Below are 19,306 nucleotides of genomic sequence, written 5' to 3' on the forward strand. Positions count from 1 at the left end.
TTATTTAAAGATTAAATAAAGAAGAAAATAATATACTTTTATTGCTCTTAATATTTTTGTAAAATAAAAATAAAATAATTATCCTGTAAAATAAATTATCCAATAACTTTTTTATTTTTCGAGACCGCTAGGTCAATTATTATTATTAGGTTAATTTTACGATTTAAAAAGCTTATTTAGTTTAGTTTTGGTATAACTTTCAAGTCAATTTTAGCCGTTTATAAAACCAAAAATCGAGTATTTATATTTTACTAATTACTTGCAAAAACCTTACTCCGGCTACAAAACCAAACAAAATGATCTTTTGAACATTTGTACTGTTAACATATATCGATTAAAAAAAATCATAATAATGTTTATTGTAAATTTAGTGTTATCATAATTTTCTTTAAAATACTTTTTACTCGCTTTAGACCTTCAATAAAATGATTGACCCATACCAAGAAAATATGTCTTAAAGTAGAAAATCTGCCGATTATTATGTTTTTTTTTAGAATTAAAATCTGTTCAGTAGTTTTTGAGAAAAAAATTCCGAAAGTTTGTCGATTTCGTCACTTTTTTTCACATTAAATTGTAAATATCTCGGAAACGAAGCATTTTTAGAATTTTTGTCAAAGTGCAAAAAATGTTTAATTTGGTCCATTTTATGATATAAAACTATTTTCAAAGCCGTTCGTAATTTTTTTTTCCAACGTTTTTGTTTATAACAATCGACTGACCACGCCAAAAAATATTAAAAAAATATGTAAATTATCAGAAAAACACACTATAAAATAAAAAGAGTTTAATGTTGTAGGTTTTTGTTTTAAAAATTTAGTCGGTTACCTTCATGTAGAAGCATCTTTTTAGGGGTGAACCGCTCGCCTACTACTAACTCCAACAAATGATTTTACATATCTAGCAAAATGATTCCACCCTTCCAGATAAAATACCGGTCGCAAGGGACAAAAACCATCCCATAAAAAAAACCTCTGTCACGCCACTGAGCCGTTAAAATGTCAATCGAGACACACCCCCGACTGTCCTTTGTCCTTTGTCACCGAGACGAATGGCCCTGCTGATAACAAAGCCCACTGTGACGTTCTCTATCTGTAAACGAATATGTTCTCGCTTATAATAATATCCGTTACCGTTTTATTTTTATTTTTTTTTAGATGTCTTGCCCAGTTCCTGCCGCCCCCGCACCCCCAGCCCTTAAGGACCTTCCCAAAGTGGCGGGCGACCTCAAGAGCGAACTGGAAGGATTCAAATCCAGCAGCCTGAAGAATGCAGACACGCAAGAAAAAATAGTGCTTCCCTCCGCCGAAGGTAATCTATTTTAAGGCGTTTGGCATGTTCTTTGTACGTGTATATTTAAGCCACTAAGTGGTGTGGGGTGTTTTATTAATGTGGGGATTTATATTTAGAAGGCGGGTGAGTGTATCTAAGGATCACGGCAGGACTTTGAGACGGAGGCTAGGTTTTATTGGCTGTAGTCAGTTTAAATGTTCTGTAACTGCTAAATTATTACTAGTATTTTTCCAGTTGAATTAGATCATAAAACATGAAAACTTATCTTGAGAAGGGGCATAGGTGATGTCCCTTTTTTTAAATTACCGTAAAAATAAGCTCTATTTAATGCAAAAAGAGCGAATTCGCGAGCGGCTTTTGCCTGGCCGCGGGACAATTTAATTCCAACTTTTTGAAATTCTTCTTTTTCGATACGGATCAATTAGAACCTATATCTACGATTTTAATTAACGTTTAGTAAATAAACAATTAGTTGAAAAAAAAAACGAACGAAATTAATTAACAAATACCTAGAGCAACAATTTCACTGTCAATCGAATCGACGTTTGGCACGCGTGTTGGTCTTTGGATTGACCGTCTTTTCCATAAATTTCATCAACATCCATCGCTTTTTGCAATAATAATGCGCTATTTTCGAGAAGTGATTTTTTCGCGTTCAACCTTTATTTTACAGTTAACAAATTGGTGAAATTTGACTTTTATATACCTTAAATTGTAGGGAATTTAATAGCCTTCAACATAAAATAACTAATATTCCAATAGGTCGTCTAGATTTTCAAGGGCAGTAAAAAAAGTGAAAAAAAAAAACACGTAAATGTGTAAGTTGTTTGCAAAAAAGATTGTTTTGTTTTTTCTTACACATATTGAAATTGTACATTTCATTTTATAGGATTTTCGCTAATTTTAACTTATTTCGGTTACTATGTTAAAAATTGACATTTATACTAAATTTTATTTAAACTATTTTTTTTACCAACTGTTTTATTTTGACCTAGAAACTTTGTTGGTTTTTGCACTAAAATACACTAAAAATACTAAAATATTTAAAAAATATCAGTTCATTTTTTGCGAATTTGTTTTTGTTTTTTTAATTGTATACTAATCCTTTTAGAATTCTTCTACACGAGTCACGAACTAACGCGAAATGTAAAAGTTTAAATATCAGTTAAACAATAATTATGTTTGCTACATTTCGCCTACTCTATTTGTCAGTCAGTATTAGAAATAGAGACTTGTTATTTTAAAAACTACATAGTGATTGTAAATATCTAATAATCGGAATTAATTAAGACATACCGTGGGCCCTCATCATTTACATGATATTTTTACACCTACGCTTGAGTTAACACCTGATTTTTATAAAGGTCCTACACTTATTTTTACATACTGTTACAAATGTTGCCTGATTTATAAAAAAAAAATGTAAAACAATTATTCCTTCTTTATTTCATAATAATTTTTTTAAGCTGCTATACTTTCATTTATTTGTACTTAATTTACTCTTAAAAAAAATGCTGAAATTAACTGAGCAAACAAGTTTCTTCACGCAGTTTCACTAAAAAAACTCGTTAAAATGTCCATCTAATATAACTTATATGGTAGCAGTTTCTCTGGTAAAAGTAAGTTTATGCCTACAGAAAAATAATGTTTATTACAGCGCTTAAAACTGGCTTTTCGTTTCGTACTGAACACAGTTTACAGTACCATATGCTCGTGTCTCAGTACATTAGCTAGAAACTACACCATTATTGAAAAAGAAAGTCAATCATAATGACTGATAGAAGCGCAGACATCTGTTCACTGTTTATTATTTCACATGGTGATAGTCATAAATCTTGCAAGCAAAATGGATAATATGCAATGACAAACTTTTCTCGTATTTCTTTTTAATGTAGTGATTTGCTTATATTTATTTGCAACAATCGCATGACAACAAGATTGTTAAGGTTATTTTTATGTTTATAGTTTCTAATACACCTGATATTGTTTGTTTTGTATTTTTGCACGCTTTTTGTTTCTTTTGGATGCATCAACGAAGTGGCGTTACTTTTCAAATATAACTTACATTTTGAATATAGAATTAACAAACCATGTAAGTAATTTATTTTTCAATTATCATAAACGTATGTTGTTTCTTAAAATAGAATTAATAAGGCCAGCCAATTAAAACAATGGACGTTTGGACAGTCTGCGTTTGTAATTTAATAAACGGCTCTTAAAATACCATGACATGGTTGAAAAATTTTTATATTAATATGGAATTTTCTGTTTTCGTATTCAGAAAAGGAATTATTGCTGTTCCTCCAAAATTTGTTCTCATTTGTTGCTTACATCTGTTTCTAATGGTTACCAACATATAAAAAGAAATTATTTTTATAGTTTTTAAACAAAAAATGTCCAACAAAACCATTTTATGCTTCACTTTATATATTTTTTTAAAGGTTATTTTCTTGACTTTTTTTATATAAAGCACCACATAATTATACAAGACCGTCCAAGTTTTTAATCGGGAAATCTTCACCGCGTGATTTTTAGCAAATAGTTTTATACGGGATGTCCTAAAGTGAATGTGCCATATTTTTAGGGTAGCTTTAATAAATTCGGGTTAAAACCTTTAAAAAGATATCAAAAAGTATATTTGTTTTCGGGATACAAGCTGTTGAAAATAATTTTTAAAAAAGTATCAGGTTTTCCTAATGATTATCTTTCGAGATGTTCGACATAGATCAACTGAAACTTAGACTTATGATTTATCTAATTAAAAATAAAATTTCGCTAACAATTACATAACCAGTGGCGGAGTTAGTATTATTAAGTACCTGATCGTATTTTAGAAATTTGATGTGTATTTATAATTCTATTGATATTTCTAATACAGAGAGATTGAGAATGATTGACCGGATTCTGAACGTACCCTGTCTCAATTACTATCAAAACTGATTTCCGTTTGCTAAAATTACTTTTTTTTCCGTGCAATTTCATGGTGTTCTGTGGCGATTTCACAATTTGACGTTCTGTTCATTGGCGCACGGATTTTTTGGCTTGAATATTATTTTGTAGATTTTGTTGTTACCTGATATATTTTGCGACATTATAAAACAGTATTTTTCAATACTACAGTTAGAGTAGGTGGATATTATACGTGAGTAATTAATTTATTGCGTATGTTGTTCTCTAACCTAATCGGTTTTTTAATTTAGGTTAACATGGCATTTTCATTAGAACATGATAAATTTCTTCTGGAGGCCTATTTTCGTAGTGGACAAAACAATGGTAATGGTTGGAAATATTCGATGAATTCGTGTCATTTACAATTTCAAGAACAATTTCCAAATGATGAAATTGATTATGAAATTTTTTCGAGACACGTGAAGAGATTAGTGGAACGCTTCCATAACACTGGAAGTGTTTGTAGAGGAAAATCTCCAGGCAGAAAGTCTATTCTTACAGAGGAAGTCTTGGAAGATGTTGAAAACCGCTTACGAGCTAGTCCAACCAAATCACTACGTCGGTTATCTGCTCAAACAGGTACTTAATAACAAATATTTATTCTAAAATTTGTATCATTATTCCTAAATTGTTTATAGGAATATCATATGGATCATGCCATAAAGCAGTAAAGAAGTTGCATTTTCATCCTTATAAAGTTAGTGTTGTGCAGGAACTACTTCCGTTAGATTTTGGAAAACGTGTGCAATACTGTAATTGGTTTAACGAAAATCTGAATGACGACGATATTCTAGATCTAACATTTTTTTCTGATGAAGCGTGGTTTCATTTAAGTGGGTACGTAAACTCCCAAAATTATCGCTCTTGGAACACAGAAAACCCTAATATTTTGCGTGAAACAACTCTGCACCCTATTAAACTTGGTGTTTGGGTAGCTATGTCACGTAGAAGAATAATCGGACCATATTTTTTCCGTGAAAATGTAACTGGGCAGGTATATCGGCAGCAAATATTGTTACCATTTTTTGAGGAACTTCACGACGATGAAATCCATCATGGATACTTTCAGCAAGATGGCGCAACAGCTCACACCTCTAACGAAACTTTAGAGTTGATTAGAGAGTATTATGATGATCGAATAATTAGTCGAGATAGATGGCCACCACGTTCTCCTGACCTTACACCCCTAGACTATTATTTATTTGGTTTTTTAAAAAATTCAGTATTTGCTCAACGGTTACACACGATTGAAGAACTTCAAGAGGCAATTACAAACGAAATTAGGAGTATTACACAAAATGTTTTACAGAATGTATTTAATAATATGAAAAGAAGAATTAATACCTGCTTGAACAACAATGGACATCATATTGAACATTTATTGTAAAAATATAGATATTTTTATGGATTTTATGTAATTTTAAGGTAAAATATTCAATAAAATGTGAAAAAATTCCAATTACTCTGTTATTATATATTGCATGTAACTGTTGTTTATTGCTCTCGGTCATACAGACAATCCTACCATCTAACATAATCAAGCACTTCCAACTGCTTGCATTTGCTTGAAGCAAATTTTTTTAAGACACTTTTCCTGAATTTCGACAGCTAACTAAAATGTTCAGCATAAATTTTTGGGCTGGATCGCTTGCGCTGGATATTCAGAAGTGTGAAAGCAGTAGCTGCAAAATAGTCGTCTTATAAGCATACAGCAGTTTGCTTTGATGAAAAACAGCAGCTTGCAGCGTATCGCTGTATAGCTGAATCGTCTTAGATGCCAAGAATGTAGCCACAATAGTGCTTCTGTTTTAAAATTAACTCATAACGTTTTAAAAATAAAATCGCTGAAGCACTTACAGTCGTTATTCAAAATTAGCTACATCAAACTTTGATTTAAAAGTTTTTCTAATTGTAAATGAAATAAGAATTTTGGAAAAGTTAGGCTAAACCTACATTTGATTCTGTCATCCTCTTTAATAATAATAACAATAATAACATTTATTGGTCCATCAGTATTGCTTAATTTGTGAAATAACTTTGATTTTTGTTAAATAATTGATATTTTTATTATGAATTTCCATTTTGACAGTAACCTAATTTATTTGACGTTTGAACGTAATTATTTGTTTACCATTAAAATCCCTCAACCTGCGCTCATGATTCTAGTATTGGTATCAAAAACTGGTATGCCGCACATCAAAAATCAGTATGAGGCGGCACGGTCAATCATTCTCGATCACCCTGTAGCTGTTTTACATTGACAATTTATTCATGAATAAATTGACGAAGTTCTTCATGAATTAATTCACGAATTTATTGGTAAACAGTGTGGTTTTACACTGCTACAGACTTTGTCAAGTTTTTTGACGTATGAATCAGTTATACCAATGAATCAAAGAAGCAAATAAATTTCAAAAACGTCACCTTTCCACTCATAATTGTAGTGATACAACAGCGGTACCGTTCTGACATATAAATATTAGTTTTTGTAAGTAACAAATCAGTAAAAACAATGCAAAACTAGTACTACGCCACACAATTATTTACATATTCCAATAACATAACCTCATCACTGATCTGAGGCTGGAAATCTGTTGGGTTGGTATTTCTGAACTTCACGAAGAAATTGACGAATATTAGAACATGCTCTAATTCGTCAAGAACTTGATGAATAAATTCATGAAGTTATTTGACAGCAGATTTGGAGCATTACACTTGTCCAATTTCTTGATGAATCAATCAATTAATTGATCAATAAATTGTCAATGTAAAACAGCTATAAGAAAAAATATCTCTTAGATTTTACTCGTAGGTATTATAAAAACAAGCCGCTTTAGGTTTTAGGATCGATTTCAAAATTTACAGGCCTCGTAAGAATGTATTGAGCTAAAAAAATCCTACAAGCATTGATACTTTTCGCAATATTCGCAAAGTAGTCGTTGATTTTCCAAAACAACACAAACAATTACTTTTTCTGCACATTTTGAAATTAATGCTGAGTATAAAAAAATATTTTTTTCTCAAATATAGCAAAAGACTTGAAGGGGATTGATTCAGATTTCCAAAACCCACCTTCCGTTTGCTATACAATCATTAGTTCATGAGATATCGAGGATAAAAACTAGTAGACGATATCTTAATGAGAAATAATTGTACAGAAAATTAAAAAAAAAACAAATTGAAGCTGATATATCAGGCTAACTGACCCTGGCATTAATTAAGCCAGAAAAAAAAATTTTGAGCCCATTGGTAGTTTTGAAAAAAAAAAGTTAAATTTTTGCCTTGCGCCGAAAGTGATGCTCAAAAAAAAAATTCATCTCAAAATTTCAAAACTAGAATCTTCAAGCTTCAAAATGCTTGTTTTTTTCTCGATACGAAAATTATTCACGACGTTATAGCCTTTCAAAAATCACTAAAATATTTGGAAATTTTGCCGTTCCTTTAATTACATTTTTGCCGAGTGTATTTGGCCTACTGCGATTGTGTTTTAATTACAATATGAAGCGCAGGAAAAAATTTAAATTGTCCAAATTGATCTTTTTCAACATTATTAATCCGGAAAAATTAAATTAAACGTTATTGAAGTGAAACGTGTTTATTACATCTCAACATGTTAATTTGTTTAATCCTATTTACTGAAAAAATAAACAGGAAGATTACGCGATTAGTGTTCACACTTCATTTATGCATCCAACAGTGTGTTGTGTTCCTAACCCTAAACCTTAGTGCTACCACTCTATCTGTTCCCTTTTTGCACCCCCCTCGCCTAGATGTGGCGCAGGAGCGCTCGCACAACGCCCTCATGGAAGGGGTAGAAAACTTCAAACCCTCCACCCTCAAACGCACAGATACCAAAGAGAAGATCGTGTTACCAAACGCCGAAGGTAAATATAGACTGGAGTGCCTTTTCGGCGGTGCTTAAATACATTCGCATATGCTCTGGCCTACACTCACACCCTGCTTTTGTGGCTTCCTTTTTTTTTTTATATTAACCCCATTTTCGACGCCCTCGTGTACGGGATGCGTGTAAAGGTGATACCGGATGACCTTTTTCCAAGCAGTACCGTGAGGAATTTGGTTGTCTCAGATGCCAGTCGGACAAATTAGGGCAAATTTGTGGACTTTGGCGACGATTACATGCTGTAGAGAAGTTTGGTCAATACTTCGTAGATTACACAGGCCGACAAAACGACAAAATTTGATCGACACTCTAACTCAGAAACCAGAATGTACTCTTCCGAAGGATTTTGGTGCATTGAATTCGAATCTGAGGTCCAAATTTCTCAATTGACTCTGATTTTCGAGATATCCGAACCTAAAAGTGCCAAAATCGCGATTTTTTTTTAAGTATTTGAGGTTATGTCACATGGATTATTTCAACATGCGATTTCTCAAAGACGAAAAATGATATCGGGATAAATCCGAGTGCGTTTTAAAGAATAAGTTTAATACTTTGTCCCCATTAATGGTTTCAGCCAAAAAATAGCTTTCCGTATAACATAACCTCAAATATATCAAAAATGGCGATTTTGACACTTTTAGGTTTAGGATATTTCGAAAACCAGAGCCAATTGAGAAATTTGGACCCCTGATTCGAATTCAACGCCACCAAAATCCCTTAGGAAAGCATATTCGTGTTGTTGGGTTAAAATCTTTGTTAGCCTGTGTAAAAAATTCAAATTGTACACTATGGGAAATCGTCCAATAAGAAAGTTTTGCTAAGATAATCTGTATTATACACAACTTTCATAAATGATTACAAGCCACGTGATCATCGAGCTTATGCAACCAACATTGCACCGCTGGTACTGTCTACTAAAAATTCCTAAATCTTGGGCAAGATAATGCGATGGCTGATTCGTTGAATAAAATCACGTGAAAAATTACACAGGTGGACTAGAACGTTGTGTTTTAATGTAATCTTTCATGGCTTGTAATCATTTATGAATGGCCTGTATAAAATGGTACGTGAGAACTAGATCCTTTCGTTACAAACATACGTTCGAAGAGTACCTACGTGCTTTATAAAAAAGAAAGTAGGTGGCTTATATCTTCATTTACTATTTTTCACCCTTATAAGGTATAATTAACATTAATTTTTGAATGGCACTCGCAAAAAATGTGTGTCGCCATGGGACATCCTTTTTAATTTGCCCATTTCACGCACGACTGTTCTTTCAGTAGACGCCATAAAATTCACCTATAACAGATGGGTTGTTTCGGTTCGCTTAATTTGTTTGTTTATCGTTTTTTGTAGTAAACACTTTTCACGAATTAACAAGGTTTAGTATTCTGTTATCGGTTTTGAAACGCTTTAACCACATCAGAATATTTGAATTTTAAACAGACATTCTACTATATAGTAAATATGAACAACCCTTAACGGGACCAATAGTTGTTTAAAGATTTTAAACACGCTTATAAAAGGATAAACTGAAGTAAAGGTGACATCTTTTTTTTTGCAATTTAGTGTGTTTGGATGCTTTTATTCGGGCACTTTCATATTTTCCCAATTTTACCTTAGAAATTTTAATGGAAAGCTCTGTAAAATTTTTAATTAAAAATTTTGTTTGTCAGGTCCAAAGCAATAGGCATCGACTCATTCTCAATATGTGCACCGTACGACGGGTAAGGCGGCGTGCGGGGAATGCGATTCCAAGCGCGTATCATTTTAGAGGGTTCCAAAATTATAGCACAACAAATACAAGTTTTTATATAATCGGCCATATTAGTTGCATGGCCTTCAGCTGACAGTCGTACGGTGGTAATTTATCCACTACGTATTTCATATATTTGGCTTTTTATTTTTGGGCAATTGATAATATTTGCGCTACTTTTAACGTCTTGTCTTTATGTTCAATATGTTTTCCATTCATTCAAGCATTCCATGATTTCTCCGTGCAGGATACTGACAATTTTCATATTCGTCCACTGTGGTAAGGCATACGATCCATGGCAGTCACTGCACCAGATTCGACGTAAGGCAAACTATTTTTCAAACAGTCCGCTGTCGATATCCTCGTGGTAATCTCCAATTCCTCGCGACTCAAGAGCATGTTATCTAAAATGTATAATATTAATTACCATCCTTTCCCAGAGGGTGCCCTTAATCCTATAGAAAACCCTTATTTTTTTCCGCTACGTGTTTCGCTTTCTTACACTTTAATCACTTTTTAAGGCAAAAATTTTTTCACAAAAATCAGCATTTCTAGGGATTCACTGGTAATATTCGTGCTTCGTGCTCGAATTCCTTGGTACACATTGTTTATCGTACTACGTTCTTGATCTGTTTAATTCGGTCGTTTACGCCTAAGTCTGATTATTATCAGATAATGCCAATAACACACTCTTCCATTTTTAACAACACAAATAATAACAGGGCTTTCCCATTTGTACGCTTATGACACGCAAGTGAAAACTGACGATAGACCTAGTTAAAGTCTGGAACTATAACCTCAAAAAGACAAACCATCAATCCTTAAGACTATTTTTTGTACTATAAGAGAGAACAAATTATCGGAACATTATGCGAAATGAATGGCACATTACAATTTTCGTGCAGAGAATACACAAAATTATTGTATTCGATTAAGAACTAGTAAAAATTGTGGGTTTTAGACTTTTCTTTTAGACTTACCGTCTACTATTTTAAACTTGGCGTATAGATTCCAATTCGACTGCCTAAAATTTCATTCAAGTTTGACGTTAAGGTACCGATTTTTTCGAATTTTTTTGGGTACGCCATTGTTTTAGTTATCCCATTTTTTAAGACAAAGAATGTTTTTATACCGATTGACCCAAGCCTTTGATTTAAATAGGATAATCTATATTTTTTCTGTGCTGTTTTAGTTTACATTTATTTTATTAAGGTCAAAATTTATTTATTTTTCTTGATACCTGCTCAAAATTTAATTTTGTTTGATAAATATTCGTGTATAATAAAGAAAATTCCACCACTCCTTGTTAAACCGAAAGTAATAGGCGAGCGGTTCACCCCTAAAAAAAGGCATGAACCGACTAAATTTTTAAAACAAAAACCTACAGCACAAAACTTTTTTTATTTTATAGTGTATTTTTCTGATAATTTACATATTTTTTTATATTTTTCGGCATGGTCAGTCAATTGTTATAAACAAAAAAGTTGTAAAAAAAATTACTCGCCGAATGGCAGTTTTTTATTGTAAAATGGACCAAAATAAACACTCTTCGTTCTTTCACAAAAATTCAAAAAATGCTTCGTTTCCGAGATATTTACAATTTAATGTGAAAAAAGTGACGAAATCGACAAACTTCGGAATTTTTTTCTCAAAAACTACTGAACAGATTTTAATTCTAAAAAAAGCATAATAATCGGCAGATTTTCTACTTTAAGAAATATTTTCTTGGTATGGGTCAATCATTTTATTGAAGGTCTAAAGCGAGTAAAAACTATTTTAAAGAAAATTATGATAACACTAAATTTAAATTTTCTTTTTACAATATCTTGAATTAGATTATATTTACAATAAACATTATTATCATTTTTTTTTAATCGATATATGTTAACAGTACAAATGTTCAATAGATCATTTTATTTGGTTTTGTAGCCGGAGTAAGGTTTTTGCAAGTAATTACTAAAATTTATATTCGATTTTTGGTTTTATAATGAGCTAAAATTGACTTGAAAGTTATACCAAAACTAAACTAAATAAGCTTTTTAAATCGTAAAATTAACCTAATAATAATAATTGACCTAGCGGTCTCGAAAAAGAAAAAAGTTATTGGATAATTTATTGTATAGTATAATTATTTTATTTTTATTTTACAAAAATATTAAGAGCAATAAAAGTATATTAATTTATTTTTTATTTAAGTTTTTCGTTATTTTCGACAAGTTCTTGAGTTGAAATAAGCATTTCATCATCAATTTCGGATGGAACATCCTGACATTCATCTGAGCACGCACAGACTGCACAGCATTCGTGGTTCGATGACAAACAGTTACAATTTTTCTAAGAACATTTTCCACTATACGAACAAAAATATTTTTGATGCATATATAACGCAGTTTCTCCTATCTTAAAGTAGATCTGCCGATTATTACGCTTTTTTAGAATTAAACTGTTCAGTAGTTTTTGGGAAAAAAATTCCGAAAGTGTCGATTTCGTCACTTTTTTCACATTAAATTGTAAATATCTCGGAAACGAAGCATTTTTCGAATTCTTGTCAAAGAACAAACGGTGTTTATTTTGGCCATTCGGCGAGTAATTTTTTTTAACAACTTTTTTGTTTGACAATTGACTGACCACGCCGAAAAATATAAAAAAATATGTAAATTATCAGAAAAATACACTTTATAAAATAAAAACAGTTTCATGCTGTAGTTTTTTTGTTTTAATAATTTAGTCGGTTACCTTCATTTAGAAGCATCTTTTTAGGGGTGAACCGCTCGCCTACAAGAGAAAAACGCCTATTAAATTAGACCATTTGTTCTCTGTTTTAAACATATACAATGTTTTGCCGCTGGCACGAATCAGAAACGAGCTATAGGCGTGCCCTATGGCTTGAGTCATCCGTTATATCTAAACTACACACCCCAGAAAATATTGGTTTTTCTCGTTCACAATGGTTTTGACTTTAGACGTTTGTTGGTTAAATAATGTTTAAGATTATTCTGAAATTTTACTACTTGTACTACTATTTTGTTAATATGCGCGGATTTGCTCCGGCTCACACACATCCAAATATTGCAGTTCATATTGTACCTAGTGCTATCGCATGTTTATCATTTTATAGTGTTTATGTTTATAATTAACGCAACAATAATGCATTTACTCCGCATTATTTTTTTTTCCATTCTGGTTGCAAACCGCAGTTCTTCGAACTCCAGGTCTGCTTTGATACACTTGGAATGCGTACCCAAGTCAACATATGGCGAGTGCGCTTATGTTACCGTAACGCAATCCCTCTGAGCGATTTGAATTCGAATATTTTCAAATTAAAAATAACAAGGAGCCTATTAAGAGTGATGTATCGCCGAGTTTCGCGCTCGGCCATGATAATTAATGATATTCGCTTGGTATTCAAACGTACCGATGCTGACTCTGTCCGTGGAGATACTGGGTGTCTCAAAATCGAATCCAGACAATACAGGTGTATAGCGAGTTGCGTAACCTATAGTTATGACCAGATTAATTGTAAAAATTGTGATAAATATTGACCAGTGGCGTATTTTTGCACTTTCTTACACTTACTTCAGAGAAATGTCTGATTACTTGTTACACTTGGGATTCTTTTATAGTGTGACGTCACATATTTAGGCAACCCGCAACAAATTGTCATAGTTGAAATTGTACAGACCGAATCTGACCCTTGTGTACTATTTACATAGATGCTATAACAATGACAAGTATTTAGAAGTATTTAAAAATAACCAATACGTGTTTCGTAAAATATGGACACTAATGTGCTTAAAACGATGTAAAAGAAATTCCTAAATTTACAAGAAGTAAAAATTAGCCGTGTTATTCCTAATGCGCATGGTCGGAAAGAATAGCCGTGAGATCTTAGCCCTTTTCTTTTACTCATGATTTCGGAATCATAACGTGTTACGATCCGATGGGAACCAATCAGATTACTAGATTTCGGATCGTAACGCGTTATGATTCCGAAATCATGAGTAAAAGAAAACAGCACTTGTTGATGTCATCGCTGCCATTAGCTTATTTTCTCTTCTTTTATTTAATCTTGGACATTTTCTACTTCTGCTAAACATTTTTATACGAGTAGTTTTTCTTGGTATTGTGCTGTGTCACTGTGTTTATTGAGTGTTTTTTTTCTTCAAGTGGTTTATTATAGACGTACTCTTATTAACCAGTACCAAACTTTTCTTGAATGATATCCTGATGCGAGGGTATTTCGCTTACAATTCTATAATTCTTTAAGGTTGTCATTTGGAGTTTGAATCTTAAATATTTATAACATTGCCAGAATATCGCGATATTTGAGTCATGGCAAAGAAGAGAAGACAATTATTCTTTGGTATTTATGTCCAAAGTACATAAGGTCGAAAGTCGATCTAGTAAAAATATTGAGTCTTCATGACAATGTGCACCATGGTTGCCTATTATTTGACATATGTGACGTCACTAGTCACTACTAAGAAGGTCTATTATTGATCTGAAATTATTGTAGATAAATTTGTATATATTGTGTACAAAGAGTTTTTATTTAAAAATAATTTCGTAAGGATAAACAAGGGGACAATCATCTGTGAATTTAGGTGTAACACTATTAATGAACTTAAGGGTAGGTACCTATATTAAGGGGTCATGCCACTCTAGAGGTTCGAAAAAAGGTGACTTTCGGGAATTTTCAAGGAAAAATCGATACAAGATATAGTTTTAGGAACAAAAAGGCTTTATTGTACATCTTTTTAGGTAGTATTGTCAATTTTTTCAAACAATTTGCATTCAAAATGGTGGCTGTAGGTGATGGCAAGTAACATCTTTTTTTTTTTAAGAGAGCCATGGCTGGAAGGGTTTTCTTATTAACAGATGGTCTTGGAACAAAAAAACTAAAATTTTCTGATATACTAGGTATAAGCTTAGGGAACATCTTAGGGAAATTAAAAAATATTAATACCTAATTGTTGATTAAGAGAACATTAAAAAAAAGCATCAAAAAATGACGAAAAATTTTGCATTACATTATTAATAACTATAATAATTGTTAATCAATCAAAAAACCCCTACGACACTCCCTGAATTATGTTACTATGAAGCTTTGTACAAAATTTCAAGTCAATTCGTCGAAAACTTTTTGAGTTCTGTTTCTGACAAGTTAAAACAAAATTGTTCAAGAAAACCCTTTTAAAGTTTTTGTTGTCATTAAGCATAAGAAATTCGTTATATGTATACCTTTAATCAGGGACGCCTATATCTTATAGCTGGCCTTCTATATTGATATTTTTTTTGTCTTCAAATGAAGACCGAGGTAAAGACTAAGGATTAGGTATTGCAAATTTACGAGCCTGATGAAATATATTTTTACAAATTTAACTTGCTCTGTATATTCGCAAAAAATGTTCTCTACTGATATTAGAACATTAATATCAGTCAAACTACTAACCAGGCAGTTGTGTGGTGCTTGAAATAATCTGCTAACCAACGTGTATATTACAAAGCAAATAGGATTGTGAATATATGAATCGTATTTTATCTTGTGCTGTATTCTCTTTCAGATGTGGCGGCGGAGAAGACCGAAAGGGCTCTAATTGAAGGCATCGAACATTTCGATACCAGCAAATTGAAACATACCGAGACGCAAGAGAAAAACCCGTTACCAGATAAAGAAGGTAACCATTTCATCCAGCTTGTTACATTAATTTTTTTCCTCAGTTTTTTTTTTAAGTTTATGAACACAAATGCATGTATGTGTGTAATTATATGCTTGTGCTATGCGTATAAGAATAAACAATAATTATCGCTGAGAATAGAAATAAAGTAACTTTTTACCATGTCATTACACTTGGGTACCCAGCGGTGCTACTATATTGTGAGTTTGTTCCACCTATCTTATTTTAACATCGATTAAATTATATATGCTCAGTGTAAGAATTGGAGCAAAAGAAATATAGTTGCGTCACTGGTACCACTAAAAAAGTTAGATGTAAGGGGTGTTTACAAACTTGGAAGTAATTTTTTACATTAATACTATCTCGTTATATTACACACTAATGTTTATTATGCGAAAAAAAAATAAAACGAGATATGCTAATCTTACTCAACTAATAAGTATCTTGCTGCATTTCGTGCACGGTTAAGTGAGAAACGATTTTTTAGCATTTGTTCTATGGCATAGAATTTTGTCTACATTCACCGTATGTCGACAGCATTTCCACAAATTCGTGGTAACTGTAATTATGTGTCGTAAGACAAATTTTTAGCAGTTGTCTTCTTTGATCAAGACCTTCCTGCAAGTAAAAGTAGATCCTCAAGTTCGTAAATGCGCTGTACTTGTAACTTATTATTTTTTGCATGGTTTTGTGTTTAATAAATTTTTTAAACTTTGTCAGAATTCAAGGCCTGGCAACCTACAATGTGTGTAATTAGTTGTGCATTTTAACTTGCAATGTTTCTAAATCATTTTTGATACAAAATCGGAAATAAAAAACAGTATAATAAGGAAAAAAGAAGTTGGCTTTGGCTATGTAAAAAATTGTTGCAATGCCTTGATTCCATAGTATTACTTTTTCGTGTATTACGCATGTATCTAATAGCTTTTGCATGTCAGTCGTGCAACAAGAACGTACCCATCAGACCCTTTTAAATGGAGTGGAGCACTTCGATAAAACAACCATGAAACACACAGAGACTACAGAAAAGGTAGTCTTGCCAGACAAGGAAGGTGGGTGATTGTGTGTGTAATTATTAAATTACTTTTATTACGGTTTCAGTTTTGTTTCTTCCTTAATAACACTCGATAGTTATGTTTTCTGGTGTATTCAAGATTAATTAAGGTTTTGGAATTTAGATTGAAAAATGTATAGTTTTTGGTTCTATTTCAAAAAATTTTAGATCGATTAATATAATTTTTTTATAGATAAATCCTGTGAATAAAAAAATATACAGACTGTATCAAATTTGATGAGATTTCTTGATATCTGAAAGCTACTACGGATTAAAAAAATAAAATCTTTAAACGACTGTATTTCATGTGCCAAATAAATTGTAATTAAATTAAAATGGCTCTATATGAACTTTTTGGCATATAATAGATTAATCATATTAGTTTTTTAGTTACAGAGCTGTGAAACAAATTTATAATTTTTTTTAACGGAAATCATGGCTGTGATAAAAAAAAATGCAATTTTTGTTGCTTTTTCATAACTATGTTTCAAATTTTTTATTTTTGATAGTGTTAGTTGTGGATAACGTATCTTTACATATAGGCCGCCACAAATGCCGTAATGAATTTTCTTTTTAATTAGAATTATGTTTTATATCAGAAATATTACTAAAACTAAATACTTTTTTAAAAAAACACCATAACTTCAAAAATAATCATGGGAAAGTAGAAAATAGAATTATATTTTCCGTATCACAACAAAATACGATGCCGATATAATAAAATAGCTTCATAGCCATGAAATGACAAAAAAAAACATTACCAATTGATTCTATGAGGAAAAATTCATATGGACTAGTTTTTACTTAAATTCTAACTCGTTTAGTGGCAGAGATGCAGAGGTGGTGACAATTGTTACAAAAAGAAATATATAACAAACACAAACGAAAATATCAAATAATCATCATAACTATTCAATTTGTCTTGAAAATCGATTGGCCACATCGTCAGTTTTTTCTCATCTTTATTAGTTTCTGAGGTCTCTAAAATCCCGTTGAACTTGACTCATTTGGCACATTTCAAATATAAATATTTTAAATAACGGAGATATTATTTAGATTTATATATAGTATATTTAGAACTTATTAAAAATGTATGTTTGCATGACATTAATTGCTTTTGCATGGTAGTTGTGCAACAAGAAAAAACCCACCAAACGCTCTTGAACGGAGTGGAGCATTTTGACAGAACCACCATGAGGCACGCCGAGACAGAGGAAAAGGTGGTTTTGCCAGACAAAGAAGGTAGGCCGGCTTGCTTAGTTTTATTTGCAAAGCAAAAGATGCTTAAGCGTTTAGCAGCAAAACCGCGAATTTATTAAATTTGTTATTTTTATTGCCGTAAGGACGTAGTCCAATATAAACAATTTTCAAATGTTTTTATATCTCATATTAATGAAAGCGGTTAATATGTTACAGGGCCTTCAAAAATGATTATAAGTCACATAACCAGTAATTTTATTTCCTTCGTGTTGGCAATTCAATTTTGGTGTAATTTTATTGAACCAATCGGCGATCGCATTATTTTGGGTGTAAACGTAACAGTTTATCATTGTTCATTGTAAACGAATCATTAATATTGGTGACGCCGAGATTTAGGGATTTTTCGTTACCAGTACCAGCCCTGAAACGGTTGCCTAAGCTCGGCGGTCACATGGCTTGTAATCATTTGTGCAGGGCTCGATAATTTTCTAATTCGCGTTAATTATTTTCCAGTAATTGAGCAAGAAAAGGGCCAGAGGAATCTCATCTCGGGGATCGAAAACTTCGACAGTACCAAACTGAAACACGCCGAGACACAGGAGAAGAACCCACTGCCAACCAAGGAAATCATCGATCAGGAGAAGAGCGCCTAAAAATTCTTCTCTCTCGGGCTCAATCGATTGCCAATTTTGTATTATTTTATACTTTTATATGATATTTGATATAACTATTTATATTGTAAGATACCCATCTGAAAACCTACGTTTATCATACCAAGACTAGCTTTTATTTCTCTAATTTGGAAACTATGTAATCATTTGTACTTATTTTGTCTGACAGTTATCTTTAGTGTTTAAATAATTTAATTTGCATGAATTATATGGTGCTTCAATAAATTATAAAAATTGTACCATCACCTCGTTTTATTTCATTTCTCAGAACGGTTCATAATCAGATAATCACCCTGTAGAAAGTGTAAAAGAAATTATTTACTCTAAACGAGACTAAATATCTACAACAAATGAAGATATGAAACCAAGTTTTTTATATAGAATACACCTATAAAATAGTGGAAAAAAAGCCAGCTCAAACCATAGTGGTGTAGATATGAGGTAAGTATATGCTCAAAACATTTTTTTTACAAGAATTTTCTCTACAATACAAATTTTATTTTGAACTATTAATGATCTCTTGAACTTTTTCACACGGATAAAATAAGCTCAATTTATTTTTAGAATTAAGGGTAAACTCGCCCGTCCTCGGTAAGTTAAGTGGAATCATGTTCAGCATATTATAAGATGGTAGTTTTTAAGTTTGTGTCTACAAAACTTAAATTTGTTGTCAGAATTTGCATCACTGAATCTCAATTTACTTCTTTAATTAATTTGCATGTTTTATGAAAAAAAGTTCTGCAAATAGTCAAATACACTATATGCTAGTTGTTCCTCAGCTTATTTCAATAATTGGCCAATGCCATG

General features: G+C 31.9%; 1 protein-coding gene across 2 annotated transcripts; it reads left to right on the plus strand.

Annotated features, from left to right (window-relative positions):
- Positions 1–1,154: 1,154 nt before the first annotated feature.
- LOC108915818 (thymosin beta) lies at positions 1,155–18,744 on the plus strand. Of its 2 annotated transcripts, XM_018721956.2 has the most exons (6): positions 1,155–1,308; positions 8,010–8,123; positions 15,461–15,574; positions 16,513–16,626; positions 17,757–17,870; positions 18,342–18,744. In XM_018721956.2, the coding sequence occupies exons 1-6, from the start codon at positions 1,155–1,157 to the stop codon at positions 18,479–18,481; spliced, it is 750 nt and encodes a 249-aa protein (XP_018577472.1). In that variant the 3' UTR covers positions 18,482–18,744. The 2 variants fall into 2 exon arrangements, with proteins under 2 accessions (XP_018577472.1, XP_018577473.1); XM_018721957.2 differs by lacking the exon at positions 8,010–8,123.
- The last annotated feature ends 562 nt before the right edge of the window (positions 18,745–19,306 follow it).

This window comes from Anoplophora glabripennis, unplaced genomic scaffold, assembly GCF_000390285.2.
Source record: "Anoplophora glabripennis isolate ALB-LARVAE unplaced genomic scaffold, Agla_2.0 scaffold1182, whole genome shotgun sequence".
Lineage (NCBI taxonomy): Eukaryota > Metazoa > Arthropoda > Insecta > Coleoptera > Cerambycidae > Anoplophora > Anoplophora glabripennis.